This window comes from Arachis hypogaea, chromosome 9, assembly GCF_003086295.3.
Source record: "Arachis hypogaea cultivar Tifrunner chromosome 9, arahy.Tifrunner.gnm2.J5K5, whole genome shotgun sequence".
In the NCBI taxonomy this organism is placed as follows: domain Eukaryota; kingdom Viridiplantae; phylum Streptophyta; class Magnoliopsida; order Fabales; family Fabaceae; genus Arachis; species Arachis hypogaea.
The window spans coordinates 108,198,176-108,213,572 of record NC_092044.1 but is presented as its reverse complement, the minus strand read 5'-3'; the positions used below and the strand labels follow the sequence as shown (position 1 = coordinate 108,213,572).

The 15,397-nt window shown below is 35.9% G+C and overlaps 1 protein-coding gene and 1 pseudogene across 1 annotated transcript; both read left to right on the top strand.

The window, feature by feature from the left end:
* Positions 1-2,986: 2,986 nt before the first annotated feature.
* On the top strand, positions 2,987-9,905 carry LOC112709471 (uncharacterized). Its single transcript, XM_025761351.3, has 5 exons — positions 2,987-3,512; positions 3,632-3,775; positions 3,854-3,967; positions 7,778-8,208; positions 9,094-9,905. The coding sequence occupies exons 1-5, from the start codon at positions 2,987-2,989 to the stop codon at positions 9,703-9,705; spliced, it is 1,827 nt and encodes a 608-aa protein (XP_025617136.1). The 3' UTR covers positions 9,706-9,905.
* A 2,766-nt stretch (positions 9,906-12,671) lies between these two features.
* LOC112709470 (probable auxin efflux carrier component 1c) lies at positions 12,672-13,794 on the top strand (annotated as a pseudogene).
* Positions 13,795-15,397: the final 1,603 nt, after the last annotated feature.

The window sequence follows — 15,397 nt, the reverse complement described above, 5'->3', positions numbered from 1 at the left end:
TCTGGGTTTGTCGTCTACTTTGGCGTCCAGGTCGGCTAAGAATACGCCGGAGGCCTCTTTGGATTTCTTCCTTAGGGAGAGGCTGGCGTTGTCGCAAGTGACAGCCGTCTCAAGGTCTCCTCTTATGGATCCTATAGATCCGTCATCGGTAACGAACTTCATGACTAGCAGCTTCGTGTTGATTATCGCCTCAACATCGTTAATCGTCTTCCTCCCCAAGATGATATTATAGGCGGTGGAATCTCGAAGGATCACGAATTCGGCCATCGCCGACCTTCTGCCTTGAGTCTGTCCCACTGAGATCGGCAGGGATATTACTCCATCCGGTTTGATGAAGTGGTCGCCCAATCCAATGACTCCGTGCTGGTGAGTCGTCAGGTCGGCGTCCCTTAGTCCTAGTGCGTCAAATACGTTGCGGAACATGATGTTCGAGTCAGCCCCTGTGTCGACAAGGATGCGTTTGACGAGACCGGTTCCCACTCTGGCCGTGATGACCATGGGTGGGTTTTTCGGGGCGTCGTCGAACCATTGGTCTTCCGGGCCGAAAGAAATGGATGGGGGCTTCTTAGAGTTTCGTACCAACGAGGAGGAGACCGCCAAGACCTTAGCATCTTTCTTGTGCGCCGATCGGGATCTTGGCGCGGCGTTTTTGGCCGTCACCACGTTTATCACAGTGAGGCCGTGATCTCTGTCTTCTGGCTCTTGTCGTCGCTTTGTCGAACGGGTTTTGCCTTCTTCGTCTTGGTCGCGATAACGCCTCCTCGGCTCCCTGATAAGATGGGAGAATGCTGCTAGCTTTCCTTCCCTTATCGCTTGTTCTAGTGCATCCTTCAGGTCAAAGCAGTCCTGTGTTTGGTGACCGTAGCCTTTGTGGTAGTCACAATAGAGGTTTTTGTTTCCTCCCGTGCGGTCCTTGAGTGGTCGGGGCTTCGGCAGGATTCCTTTCTCGGCTATTTGTTGATAAACTTCCATGATGGGAAGAGTGAGCGGGGTGTAGTTTGTGAATTTTCCAACCCGAGGGAACGGCCTCGGTGCCTTGCTTGGTGCCTCTTCCCTGGTTTGTTCCTTCAGCCTTTCTCCGTTACCCTGTTGACGAGGTTGGCTGTGGCCGGACTGCCGTTTATTGGCGGCCACGACTCGGTTGACTTCCTCGTCGTTTATATACTCTTTGGCTACCGTTTGGATCTCGTGCATCGTCCAAACTGGTTTCGTGGTAAGGTATTTTCGAAAGTTCTCGTTGAGGAGGCCGTTCATCAGGCAAAGGCTGGCCACCGAATCGGTTAGGCCGTCGATTTCCAAGCATTCGTCGTTGAACCTATCCAGGTACTTTCTGGTCGGCTCTCCCTGTCTCTGGGTTATCCCCAGAAGGTTGATCGGATGCTTTGCCTTTGCTATTCGTGTTGTAAACTGGGCCAGGAATGCACGACTAATATCCGAAAACCTGTAGATGGATCCTTACGGGAGGCCATTAAACCATCTGATCGCGGGTCCCGCCAGGGTTACCGGGCGGCACCTCACCTCGTCCCCTACTCCCTCTAGATTCATCCTTGCTTCGAAGGCCGTGAGGTGTTCCAGAGGGTCTTGAGTTCCATCGTACCTCATGTCCGTTGGTTTGTCGAAGTGCTTCGGCAACTGGACTTCGAGGATGGATCGGTGGAATGGGGTGGCGCCCATTATCACGGGTTGTCGTGTCCTCTCGGATCTCCCTTCCCTGTCTTCGCGATCTCGTGCCGTGCGGCGCGTTTCCCTGCCTCGGGAGTAGATGATCGTGTCATTTCGTCTTCTCGGGATCGGGGACTCTTCACGGGTGCTCTCCGCTTCCATTCGGGATGCGGAGGCACGTCGCAGACGGCTTCGGTGGGAGTCTCTCTCTTGGCTTTCGGGGGATGGGGTGTAACTGGGATCGGTGGTTCGTCCGTCACGCTCCTGGTCGGCCAGTTGTCGCTCCAGGTTCTGGACCCTGTGACGTAGCTCCTGCATTATTATGGCGCTATCGCCGCCCGTTCCCCCGAAGGGACGCGTCCTCGTGTGCTGTTCAGTGTGTTGTCGGGGGGACCTTCGCCGTCCTCTTAGTGAGGCGACAGAGGCCTCCCCTTCTGCTCCGGCTCCTCGGCCTTGGTCTCCGGGACCCGGCACAACGTCCATTAAGAAAAGTCCCCACAGACGGCGCCAATGTTCGGTAATCGGTTTCCAGACAGGTCGGGTGGTTATTGGAGGTGGTGAGAACGCCTTGATCGCGGTCGCATCGGGTTCGGATTCGCCGTGTAGCCGAGCTCTCGTTGTGGAAGGAAAGAAAAGGGGGGGGGGGTGCCACCTGCAAAGACACTCCGACGCTCTAGTCAGCAAGTGTGTAGGTGAGGAATATGATAGGTGGAAAAGTGTGTCGTACCCTGGGGGAAGGGCAGGTCCTTCCCCATTTATACCGTGTCAGAGGTGGGCCCTTCAAGGACAGGCCCACCTTCCTCGAAGCTTCCTCACAGCTGTAGTGGAGAGCTGCCAGGGACGCGTGTCCGGGTCGCGCGGTAAACCGTATGTGCCCGACCGTTCGGGTCGGTTCATCTCTGGGTCGGGTTGACCCGCAAATGGCCTGGGCTAGGCTGTAACACTAGCAAATGAAAATAAATTGTAGGAATTAGCTTAGCTTGAATGAGAGACAGAGTAACTATTTAGTATTGGTTATTAGTAATTTTGAGTTGACTTATTAGTCTTGGTTTGAATTGGTTTTTTTATTTTAAAAAATTATTTTTAAAAATAAAATATTATTATTCAATTTTAAATTTATTTAAATATTTTTTTAGAAGAATAGTTTTATTAACAAAGTAAATTATTTTTTTTAAACACTAACAATACCTTGATTAAAAAAAAAAATAAAAGATGTTTTTAATATTAATTTTTTTTAAATTTACCCAAAAATAAAATATCTTTTGTCTATTAATTTTTTTTAAAAAGATAAAAAAGTAAATACTTTTGAAAAGTCAATCTAAAAATGACGTTAAATGTGATGATGTCAACAGACAATGCAAGTGGCTCTATTGGGCAATATAAAGCACTATTGACGACAGTGGGCAATGGGGACATACATAGTACTCGAAAATTCCTAAAAGATGATCCGGAAGCATTGAATGCAAAGATCACGCTCGATGGCGAAAGAGCACTTCATGTTGCAGCTTTATTTGGGCATGTGCACATTGTAGAGCATTTATTGGAATTGATTTCAGAAAATGATCTTGAATTGCTAAATAATTTTGGTATGTCAGTATTGCTATTCGCTATTTACAGTTGGGATGAGAGTATCAACATTAAGATTGCAAAATGCATGGTTGACAAGAACCAGCGGTTGCCTACTATCGCTGCTGCCGGTGATTGGCTTCCGGTGACATGGGCTCTTCAATTGGGCCAAATCCAAACGTGTCGGTACCTTTACTCAGTCACACCCTTTGAAGCATTGCTGCCTGAAAACGGGGATCACGGCGTTGATCTTCTGGCGTTGTGCTACTACTCCAAGATGTTTGGTAAGTGTTAGATATGTGTCTCTTTATAACAGATTAAACTTTTTAGATAAATACTTTATAAAACTTTTATGATTAAAAAATATTTAGAATTCAATCCTTATTCTTTTTTTCACAAATAGATTTGGCTCTGGACTTAGTGAGGCGTTGCCCAAGATTAGTAATGAGGAGCCGGCGGTTATCTGGGGATAACTTTTTGGTGATATTAGCAAAAACACCTTTCTCATATCCCAAACTACCATTCTGGAAACGATGGTTGTATTCACGTAAGCAATTAACTTTTTCTTTCTTCTCTTCATACTTCACACTCATCAACTAAGCTATATATAATATATTCATGATAGGTATCCAAGTGCACCTACAACCTCCATCTTCCCTGAATCAAGTTGTCATTCCCGTTTCAGAAACTAATCAAACAACACACCATCATAATAAAGGCAGCCTTGCATCTCTGCCAGGTGAGTGAATTTCTTGTGCTATTGCACAAATTTTTCTAAATTTGTTCTAGTTATATATGTTAAATAAATCCAAAAGTTTTATGGTACAACATTATCTTTTATAAAATGCAAAATAAAGAATTTTGTACTTTTCACTTTTGTACTTTTGAAAAGTACCAAAGACTTTTCAAAAAATTTTGAGTAAAAGACAAATAGGTCCCTAACATTTTTAAATGCGACATTTTCGTCCCACAAGATTGAAAAATACATTTCGATTCCTCACCATGTAAAACGCGTGACAATTATGTCCTTCCGTCAAATTGATGCTCAAAACGGTAATAGAAATTATTGACATGGAGGAGTGGAGAGTGATGTGTCTGTTACGGTTGCTGAAGTAGATGGGGAACAAATTGTTGAAAGACAATTTGGTCCTTATTGGCCAAAACGACACCGTATGCTGGAATGAGCCCTATTTCATCGAAATGGATCGACAAAGCAATAGCCATTGATGGAGCGATTGTCAATGATGAGTGAGGGAGGTTCTTCATGCACAAGACCTGGCGGGAGATCTTCATTCGTCGTGCAAGGAGGATACGAGCTCGAGCGTGATGGGGTTGCGCCAAAGTACTTATGCAGCGTATATGCCATTCTGTATAAGTCAAAAACAGCAACGAACCTTAACAGAATATTTTTTGGGTGTCCATTCTTTAAGGTAATTTACTAATTTGGCAATGGTTGGATGATATTATAATGTGTTTAATTGGTTGAATTTTTGAAAATTTGCTCTAGGTTAAAGAACGTCACTGCCGGTTCTTTGTCTGACTTGATGAACACCTGAAAAAATCGGAGCCATGGAGTGTGAAGCATTTGGTGTTGTGAATGATGTTGAGGGAATAGAAGTTGAAGAACAGGTGTTTCGAAGGCAAGCGGTGGAAAAAAACTGGAGGATTTGGAGAGAAAGCTGTCAGCCATGGAAAAGGAAAAATTCATGAATTTTTGGCATGTTACTGTGATTAGTGTAATTGTTATTATTCTTGCTGTATATTTGTTAAAGGCTTGAAGATGATTGATGTACATGTATATTTGTTATTCTTGCACATTTCTATAGTCCACCTCTTTTTTTACCTCCACTTGACTCTGCCCCTGTCCCTTCTTTCACACTACTCTTTTTCTTTGGCAGAACCTTGTCCTTTCCTTTCAGAATATATTTTTTCCTCTTTCCATCATCTTCCTCTTCAAAACTGGAATAACCCTCATCTGAAATAGTTTACGAGCCAGTTGGAGGAGGTTTATATAGTTCATCCTCCCCACTTTCATGCCTATCATCTTCTGTGGATGGTGATAATTGAAACTCTCTCATGATGCTGTCAACATCAATAGGATCATCAAATTCTTCCGCCCCCCTTCTCTGCCGCAACATGTTCTTCCATTATCTATGACTCATCAATGGGATGGTCGAAGTATATGTAAAATTCATCAGTGGTTGAATTCTTGATCTTGTTCTCTTGAAGTTCATTGATCCTTGCATCTTCTCTCAGAATGTACAGTCCAGCCTCAAGATCACTGCTTGTTGGGTCAAACTAATACACTGTCCTATATGATGCATATCCCAGACCCTTGAATAATGTAACCAAATCTCCAAAATTCACGAAGTCTAAGTCCATCTTCGGAAATTTTTCAACCTTCCCATCAATATACTCAAGAGTTCCACTTGGTTTTCTACCAAAATGGCCTCTGTGATGAAAAACAGGTACCACATACATATCATCCATATGCATTATCACAAGTACATAAATCGGAGATTAAACCCTAAATCAAGTACCCAAAATTTTGAAATTAGTTAACTCCCCATAGCTTTTCCTCATTCTTTTACCGAAAAAAAATATGCAGTCACCCCATATCCCAAACACATGCATTATATTATCACAAACTTTTAAATAACATACATAGTCTTCATTATTACCCTTACCTTTGTAGATGATGACAGCTTCCTCTCCATATGAAACTTGCCGTAACTTTTAACAACCACCACGTCGACTGAGCACACCACCACTTTCAACTGTAGGAAGTTTTTTTTTTGGAGGGAGAAGGGCATTCGTATTCTGATAGGACTTTCTGTAATATATGGAATGACTTTTGGGTGTTATAGAGATTACGAAGCTTGAAATAAGGTGGGGGATGCATACGGCGTCGTTTTGGCCAATAAGAACCAAATTGTCCTCCAACAATTTGTTCTCCATCCACTTCAGCAACCGTAACGGACACATCACTCTCCACCCCTCCAGGTCAGCAATCTTCGTTATCGTTTCGAGCACCAATTCGACGGAAAGACATAATTGTCACGCGTTTTACATGGTGAGGGATCGAAATGTATTTTCCAATCTTGAGGGACGAAAATGTCCACGTTTAAAAAGGTCAGGACCTATTTGTCTTTTATTCAAAAATTTTACTAAATAAGGTTTAATTGTTTGTTTCTTTTTACTATTTCATTAAATTTTTAATTAAATTTTTTTAGTTTAAAAATATGTAATTAAATTTCTATATCAAATAAAAATTTATAATTAAATATTTACTAGTATTAAAAAATGATAAATTAAATAATATATATTTATATATAAATATATAGTAATTGATTTTTAGTGTGCATATAATATTTTTGAAAGAACAATTATCTTAAAATATTTTGTTTTTTTAAGAGTACTTCACAATTCATCCTCTATTAAACACAAAAATGCTTATCTTAAAAAAATTATTTTTTAACAAAAAGAGTTAAAAAGGACTTAATTAAAAATTTTATTTAATATAAAAATTTAATTATAAATTTTTAAATTATAAAAATTTAATTAAAAATTTAACAAGATTATAAAAACTAATAAAATAATTAACTTTAAATATAATACTGTACAATTCAAGTAACTATTATTTATATTATAATTTTACTGGTGATGTTGCATTGCTTTATGAGAAGTGTTAAGAGTTAGTTGATTTTGTGATTTGTAGTTATCAATTAATTATCATTAATAATTTTAATGATGTGAAATTATATATAATTATATGGGATTACTCATTTTTTTGTTGGTTAAGTGATGGCTGGGTTTTGTTAGGTAGATAATGATTTTTGTAAATAATGTGAACAATAGGTTTTAGAATGGACTAATAAAGTAAAAAAATACTTCATCCCCAAATTACCTCCTAAACCTTAACATTAAGATAACTATATGCATACCAAGTAAATTGAACATCCAGCCATTGTTAATTATGCATGAGTAAATCGAATCAAAAGAAATAACCATCCAATTAAAAAATAGTCAAATTATAATATAAATTTTTTACTATCTTTTTTTAATTTTAACTTCAATAAAATTATTCAAAATAATATTTATCAATAGAACCATCTTTATTTTAAAAAGTAAGTCACATAATTTACATATATATACGAAATTGTAAAATAAAATAAATAAAATTAATAACTAAAAGAATAATAAAAATAAAAATGTTTAAAAATTATATAATTATTAATTTTGTAGTAATAATCACTTTTTTATTTAATAAAAAAATAAAAATCATTGGCCCGGCGGGTCGGCCTGTTCTACCCCGCCAAAACCTACAAATTTAACGGTGCAGATTTAACAGATTTTTTTATTTGACGGATTCCAAAATCTAATCCAATCCGCCTTTTTAGCGAGTTTGACGGGTCAGCCCAACGGGTTCCACCCGTTTTGTCAGCCCTAGTTTTAAGTGTTTTGTTTGTCTCTTTATTTATTTATTTTTACTCATAGATACTCTATTCTACTATGATGAATGGATAGTTTGTTTGTTTGTAAGCCATAGAAATAATGAAGGAAATACATGAAGCAAAATTAAGTGATGAACAAGCTCGTGTGTTGCTACGTGCTGCGTGCAATGCAATTTCTCTGGAAAATGAAGAAGAAATCTCAAAAAGTAGAATGTCGGAGGCGATACTTATGGCAGCACAACGAGGGAATGCCACATTTATTGTTGAAGCATTAAAGGCGCAATTTAGCCTTTTGTGGACATGGAACAAAGATGAAAGGCGCATATTTTCTGTTGCTGTTCAGTATCGCCAAGCAAGTATTTACAATCTTCTTCATGGTCTTACTCTCAAGCCTTTATTTCCAAGCTCCTATGACGCCTATGGCAATTATATGCTTCATATGGCAGGAAAGCTAGCTCCACCAGAACAGCTTAATCCTATTCCCGGGACACTTTTACAAATGCAACGAGAACTTCAATGGTTCAAGGTATACTATAATCATATATTATTTCAAATAAATGAAATAAAATTACTTCAACTCTCCACATCATTTTTTTCTGATTTACATAAAAGAATTTATCAAAATATTATAATAACTCTAAACCATAAAAAATGTTTTTGAAAATTTTAAATGTTTGACAAATATTAAAAAAAAATCAAAATGATGAAAACATTGTTCTCAAAAAGTAAAAAATTTAAAATCATATTTTGATGTGGCGTTTTGTGATCTTTTATTAATGACTGGAATTTTTTCAAAAAATGAACAAAAAGTCTTGTGATTGAATTTTATTCGAACTTTTACATAAATCTTCGAAATAGTTATCGAAATCATTTTACAAAAATAACAAACAAATATATAGATTGTTTTTCAAATATAAATATTATTTGAGACTTATACAAAAAAATATTTTAACTATTTTTTTCATATTTTTAAATTTTTTGAAGATATTTTTGCTCGTTTAATTTGTTTAGGAATAATAATTTTATCAATACCTAAATTTTTTGACAACAGGTTTTTGATACCCTGCTCTCATAATAAATTTACCAATAATTGAGTAGCTTCCAATATAGCTAATGAATATTAGTTAGAATAAAATCAATTTGATTTATGCAAGTGTACCAAATTATTCCAATTACCCAATAGATTTTATTGAGTAGTTAACAATCGTCAAATAATAAATTTTAATACAAGTTCTTACTTTTTGGTATTAAAAATATTTAATAACAAAAAAATTAGTTATAATTTATTTTATTTAATATTTATTAATACAATCAATAATTAATGAAAAACTAAATAAAACAAATTTTTACTGTTTTTTTTTGTCAATTTAACATTAGCGTACCTTAATTTCATGGGATCGTGTATGTGTAGGAAGTGGAGAGTATCACGCCACCTAACGTAAAGCAACAATTGAACAATGACAATTTGACACCGAGAGAATTGTTCACAAAGGAACATAAGAAGTTAGTGAAAGAAGGTGAGAAATGGACCAAAGGAACGGCATGTTCTTGTGGTGTTGTAGCAGCTTTTGTAGCTACCATCATTTTTGCTGCTGCTTTCACTGTTCCCGGTGGCAATGACCAAATCAAGGGATATCCAATTTTCTTGCATAAAAATCTATTTATGCTGTTTATAATATCAGATGCAGTGTCACTCTTCTCTTCCACAACTTCATTGCTTATGTTTTTGGGGCTCCTCACTTCTCGCTATGCAGAAGATGATTTTCTCAAGTCACTGCCCACGAAACTCATTATAGGCCTTTTCGCTATGTTCATCTCTCTTGCAACTATGATGGCAGCCTTCTGTACCGCTCTTTTCCTTATGCTTCAAGAGAAATCATGGATTGTTATTCCCGTAACCTTGCTTATTGCTTCCATTCCGGTTACTTTATACATTTGGTTGCAGTTTCCATTGCTTGTTCTGATCTTTAAGTCAACTTATGGACCAAGCATATTTGATAGAAATATTAAGCCTTGGCTTTGAGACTAAAAGCTAGTTAAATAGCTATAGTGTGCTGTTGACTTTGATAAATTCTTATTTTGCTTGAGCATTTCAATGTAATTATCATTTGGTTTATAGTTTTCACTTCTTTGCATTGCAATGTAATGAATCATATTCTTTTGTCATATTGATTCTACGAACAAACAATTATATAAAAATTCTCTCGCACCTTACAAACTTTTAAATATAGCTCTAATACCAAATATAAATACAATACCCACAACTTATTAATCTTATTAATCGCAAGATTACTAACTCACATATAATATATATCATTTAAACTCACTAACAATCATAAGAGTATAAGAGAGAATTTTTAAAATAAACACTAAGAATTTTTAATTCACGGAGAGATAATTCAAATACATGATGAGTTTCAAACTTTTATATAGGTAAAATATAAAGACATATTTAATTGTTAAGAAAGATTATTATTAGCTATGAACAACTAAGCATGAGTTGTAATGAAAGTGATGAAACTTGTAGAAAGTTCAACTTGTTACACTAGTTATTTTTGATAAGTTTGATGACTCATAAATATTAATATATATTTTAGCCACTATTCTTGACTTTTAGCATGTGGTCAAATTTTGAAATTCATATTTGACTATTACATTCTAAACATTTCTAGCAACTTGTAACATTCTTGAATCTTCTAGGATTTTGTAGAAAATATTGCATGAGTTGTAAATTCTAAAATCTTCTAACAACTTGATAATGTGGAGTTTTCTAATTTCTTATACTTTTATCTAATTTAGCAACTTGTCTATCTCATGATCATTTATGATGATTCTAATATAGAGGTAAATATAAGTTAGATTTATTTTATCTAACATTTTATCCCTTAAATCAAACTTGTAGAATTTATCATTTCAAGCATCATCTTTAACTTGTAAAATAACTCAATATTTAATGGTTTTGAAAATATATCTACACCCTGTTCTTCAGTTGAATAGAATCGAGTATAATTATTCCGTTTCCAAGTCTGATGCCAGATCGAACAGATTTATTGATGTCACTGAATAGGCTTTGATCACTTGTCATGTGATTACTACAACCACTATCGAGATACCATATGTCATCTTTCTTCTTGCACTTTTCTTGTGATGATGCATAGAATAGACACTCTTCTTCCTCCTTTTCTTCAGAGAAGTCTGCGCGATGATTGATCTTCATCTTATAGTCTTTCTCCATATGCCCAAACCTTTTATAATTGCGGCACTGTGGTTTCTCACGATGGCAACAATCCTTCTCTAGGTAGTTGGTTTTCTTGCATTTGCCACAAGGAGAGTATTGTTTTCTATCTTCAGTTTTATTTTCTATTTTTTTTTAGAATTGTCTAAACTTCTAGAATTTGCTTGTTTTTTTCTCCTCTTTTTTATTTAGATTTGAGATTTTATATTGAGCTTAGGCTGAAATACATTTTCTATTGAATCTTCATCGTCTCGACTTGCTAGTCTTTGTTCAAAAGTGTAGAGTGAGCTTATTAACTCTATTAGTGTTACGTTGATAAATCCTTAGTTTTTTCAATTGTAGACACTTTAGAATCGAATTTGGAAGGCAAATTAATGAATATTTTTTCCACAATTTTTTTTATCGAGCAAGTCCTCTCCATAAGGTTCCATTTTAGTCACTAAGCTCATTAATTTTGTATAGTAATTTTTTATTTTCTCATAATTTTTCATTTTTATATTTGCATATGTACCTTAAAATTAGTTATTAATGTAAAATATATATTAAAATATAAAATACACATTAAACATAAATTAAATTATATCTCTTTTTATACATAAATGTATAATAGTTAATTTTTATGACTGATTTTAGTATCTACATAATATTTTTGTTTTAAATAAAAAATGTTAAGAGTTCGCCAACTTATTTTCCTGATTATCTTCCAAACTTCTAAAAAAGTTTTGAATTTTTTTTTTGTGTTTTCAAAAAATAATGTAATATTAAGACACTACAACAAAAGCAGCACTTAGCGGCGGTTTCTGGAGCCGTTTAGCGGCGGTTCAAAAAATAATGTAATATTAAGACACTACAACAAAAGCGGCATTTAGCGGCGGTTTCTGGAGCCGTTTAGCGGCGGTTTTGAACTGCCGCAAAACGTTTCACGGCGGTTTAATGAAACGCTGGAAGATGGGGCGCGGGTAAACAGACAGTGGCGGTTTTAGCTAACCGCTGGAATAACCGCTGCTAAACCTCTATCAATTTGTGGCAGTTTGCAACCGCCGCTAAATAGCAAATAAACGAAAATAGCATTTGTTTTGCGGCGGTTTAGAACTGCTGCCAAATTTTAGTATTTCTATTCATAGTTATTAGAATCGGATCAGACCGTCCGGTAGTTCAACCGACTCAATCATTAAACCCGCGCTTCCACTAATAGACACTACAAGAAAAAGCGTATTTTTCGACGCAAAAAATCGACGGCTATCTCTCCCGTCGATTTTTCGACGGCTTGCTGTACATATTTTAAAAAAAGATAATTAAAAATAAAATAATAAAATCGATGGCTTAATCGTCAATTTTTTTATGATGTATTAAATCTTTCTTCAACTATCGTCATATTGTCGTTGGACCAGGGGACGGAAATAGTTTTATTTTAAAATCGATGAACATAGCATCTATTTTTATATTTAAAATATCGACAAGGTCTTCATCGATAAATTTAAATGATCTAGATTGCTTTTTAAAATCAAATAAATGATGTGGATTTAATGTATAAAATAGACGCCAAAAACGTTGCTTTTTTTAAATTAAAATCCACAAAAAGTACCGTCGATTTTTATTGCTAAAATCTCCAATCCCGCGCCCACTTCCCACTCCAAGTTCAGAAACACAATATTAGCCGAAATCTCCGATTTCCTTACCAATTCACCAACCCTCGGTCTAGCTAAAATTTCTCATTTTACCCCAAATTCATCAACCCTCATTCTCCGCTGTCGATGTCGCGGTTGCGCCACCGCCAGTCCGTTTGCTCGCGCCGCCGTCGCGCTTTGTTGCTGCCGTGCCGCTGTCGCTCCCCACATTCGCGCCACTGTCTCTCCTCTTGCTCGCGCCGCTTGTCGCTCCACTACTGCCGTGCCGCCGTCGCTCCTCCTACCTTGGTCCTTCTCCGCTCTCTCTCAATCGAGCTTACAAGAACCAGGTATCGTTTTCTGACTGTTACTGAACTCTTTTCAAAGCCAACTTCAGTTTTATTTGAAAATTCCCTATTTTAGGTGTAAACTATGACCTAATCATAATCTTCTATTTTCTAAGCATCAATTGAGAATATAAATGTTTGTATTATTGATGCAGCTCAATGTCATCTGGCATTGTTGATCTGTTACTCTAAATATTATTTCTTAATTATTGAGTACTATTCAAGATATGAAAAATTCACAAATGTGTGCTTTGAAGGTGGAATGTTGTTATGCCTACCATTGTTGCCAAATCAATATCAATTCTATCTGATGCAGGCCTTGGCATGACCATGTTTAGCCTTGGTATGATTTTCTTACTATGATTTTTCTTTTAAACTCATGACATTGTTTGATTTTCAGTTGTTGGATAATTGAATTCCTTGGTGGAATTTGCAGGGCTATTTATGGCATTGCAACCAAAGATCATTGCCTGTGGAAACACGGTCGCTTCATTCGCTATGGCGGTTCGTTTCCTCACCGGCCCTGCAGTAATGGCTGTAGCATCAGTTGTGGTAGGACTAAGGGGAGTTTGTTGCACATTGCCATTGTACAGGTAAATAATAATAATTTAAACAAAAACTTGATTATGAATGTTTTGTTCTATAATTTTATAGTCTTATAATCAATTTAATTCTTCAATGTAATGTGCATATTTTTAGGCTGCCCTGCCTCAAGGAATTGTACCATTTGTGTTTGCTAAGGAATACAACATTCATCCTGATATATTAATCACAGGGTTTGAACTTTGTTCATCATCTTGTTCTTGTTAGTAATCTTGAAATGTGTTGAAAATCTGAAAGCTTTATTTTGTTGCAGGGTTATATTTGGGATGCTTATTGCTCTTCCTATTACTCTAGTTTATTATATTTTGTTGGGGCTGTGAAGAAGCTGAGGACGGAGGAGGAATGACTAATTGTAGTGGTGTTATATTTACATTTACACCCTTTTGTTATATTGATATTATTATAGGGTAATTTTTTTTTACCATCCTCTAACAATGTAGAATTTGGAAGCTTACTTAGAGTTGGGAATGAATGAAGTGTGTTTGTAGAGAGGGCTTAATAGCTATAATTTAATTACTACTAAACAGGAAAAGCATCCAGAACTTGCAAACAATTTTTATTTTGGTGACATCTAACAGGTCAATCATTTATGGAATAATGAAACTATTGGATATTTCTTCTTTGCCTCTTCAAGCTACTTCAATGCCTTCTCTGAATTCACGTTACATATTATTTCATTCTTATAAGATGTGAGAAAGTTTCATGCAAATTTAATTTTTATATATGGATTCTTGTTCTTAGTTAATCATCTCTAATATATGGATTCAAGTGAAATTTGTGGCTGGTACCAACTAGAGGCCGTACCTATAATCTTGACAACTGATTCAAACATTGGTAAAAGTTTTTTAGTAGTTATCTTAAGCTACTCAGCTTAAATTTCCATTCTTGGATTTATATTTAATCGAATTGTTATCGTAATACGCAATATATGTCCACATCTTGTAAGTAGTTACTCTGCATTTGATTGATATTTCCATTTACTAGTATTCTTTGGAGTTGAATGTTTATTGTTTTGCATAACTCGATTTTAGGGGAGCTGAAAAAGGTGCAGATTTTGAAGACTCTTGGTGTTGATCATGTGGTGGACATGGGCAGTGAAAATATTTTGCTATCATTACCATAAATTGATAGCCAATTCAGCCAATTCAGATTTTATTTACTTTTCAGCAACCAATTTAGGGAAGGGAAGAAGAAAAGATAACAAATCTCATTGGTTGATTATTTCAATTTAAACATGTTAATTTTAATTCCGTATAGGTTCCATAATTCATGCTTCCTCGAATTAACTCCATTGATTTACTTAAAATTTATAGTGTGATTTTGGAAGCGTTGAAGGTGGATAGTCGGCAGAGACTTTGCTCATCTCTGGAACCTCTACTCAGAAAAATTGTGAGTTATAATCTCTTTCTTTATATTAAATCTAGCATATTTGTCAATATATATATATATATATATATATATATATATATATATATATATATATATAATCTGCAATTAATCACACCTACAAAAATATTTAATGTTGTGCGTTGCATACTACCCAAACCCGTCCCCATTAGATCACTCCCACTATGCATGAATACTTGTTTAAAATAGAATTGAGTTTATAATAGTTTTCAGAACAAATTGAGGCTAACACTCTTCACTTGATTTGATGTATTATTGGTTTTTCGTTTGATCTAAATAATTCAATATTAAATTTATTGTTTTATTTGGACGTAGCTATATATGGAAGAATCATTTAAAGGAAGTAATCAAGATCTTCAGGCCTTATGATGTTTTTTGTAAGGTACAATTTTTATTCTTCTAACCCTTATGAACTATATAGGTCAGTGAAGAAGTGGAGCGTGCTTTGGCAAAACTAGGCCTTGCTAAACTGGCTGAAAGGTGTGTCCCAGCTGTAAGACCCAAAATTTTTGAAAA

What these genes read in the sequence shown, in the direction of transcription:
- LOC112709471 (XM_025761351.3), top strand. Translation starts at nt 2,987, where the DNA reads ATGACGTTAAATGTGATGATGTCAACAGACAATGCAAGTGGCTCTATT. An exon ending in GAAACGATGGTTGTATTCAC is followed by an intron (nt 3,776 to 3,853) that starts GTAAGCAATTAA and finishes TATTCATGATAG; the next exon opens with GTATCCAAGTGCACCTACAA. An exon ending in CAGCCTTGCATCTCTGCCAG is followed by an intron (nt 3,968 to 7,777) that starts GTGAGTGAATTT and finishes TGTAAGCCATAG; the next exon opens with AAATAATGAAGGAAATACAT.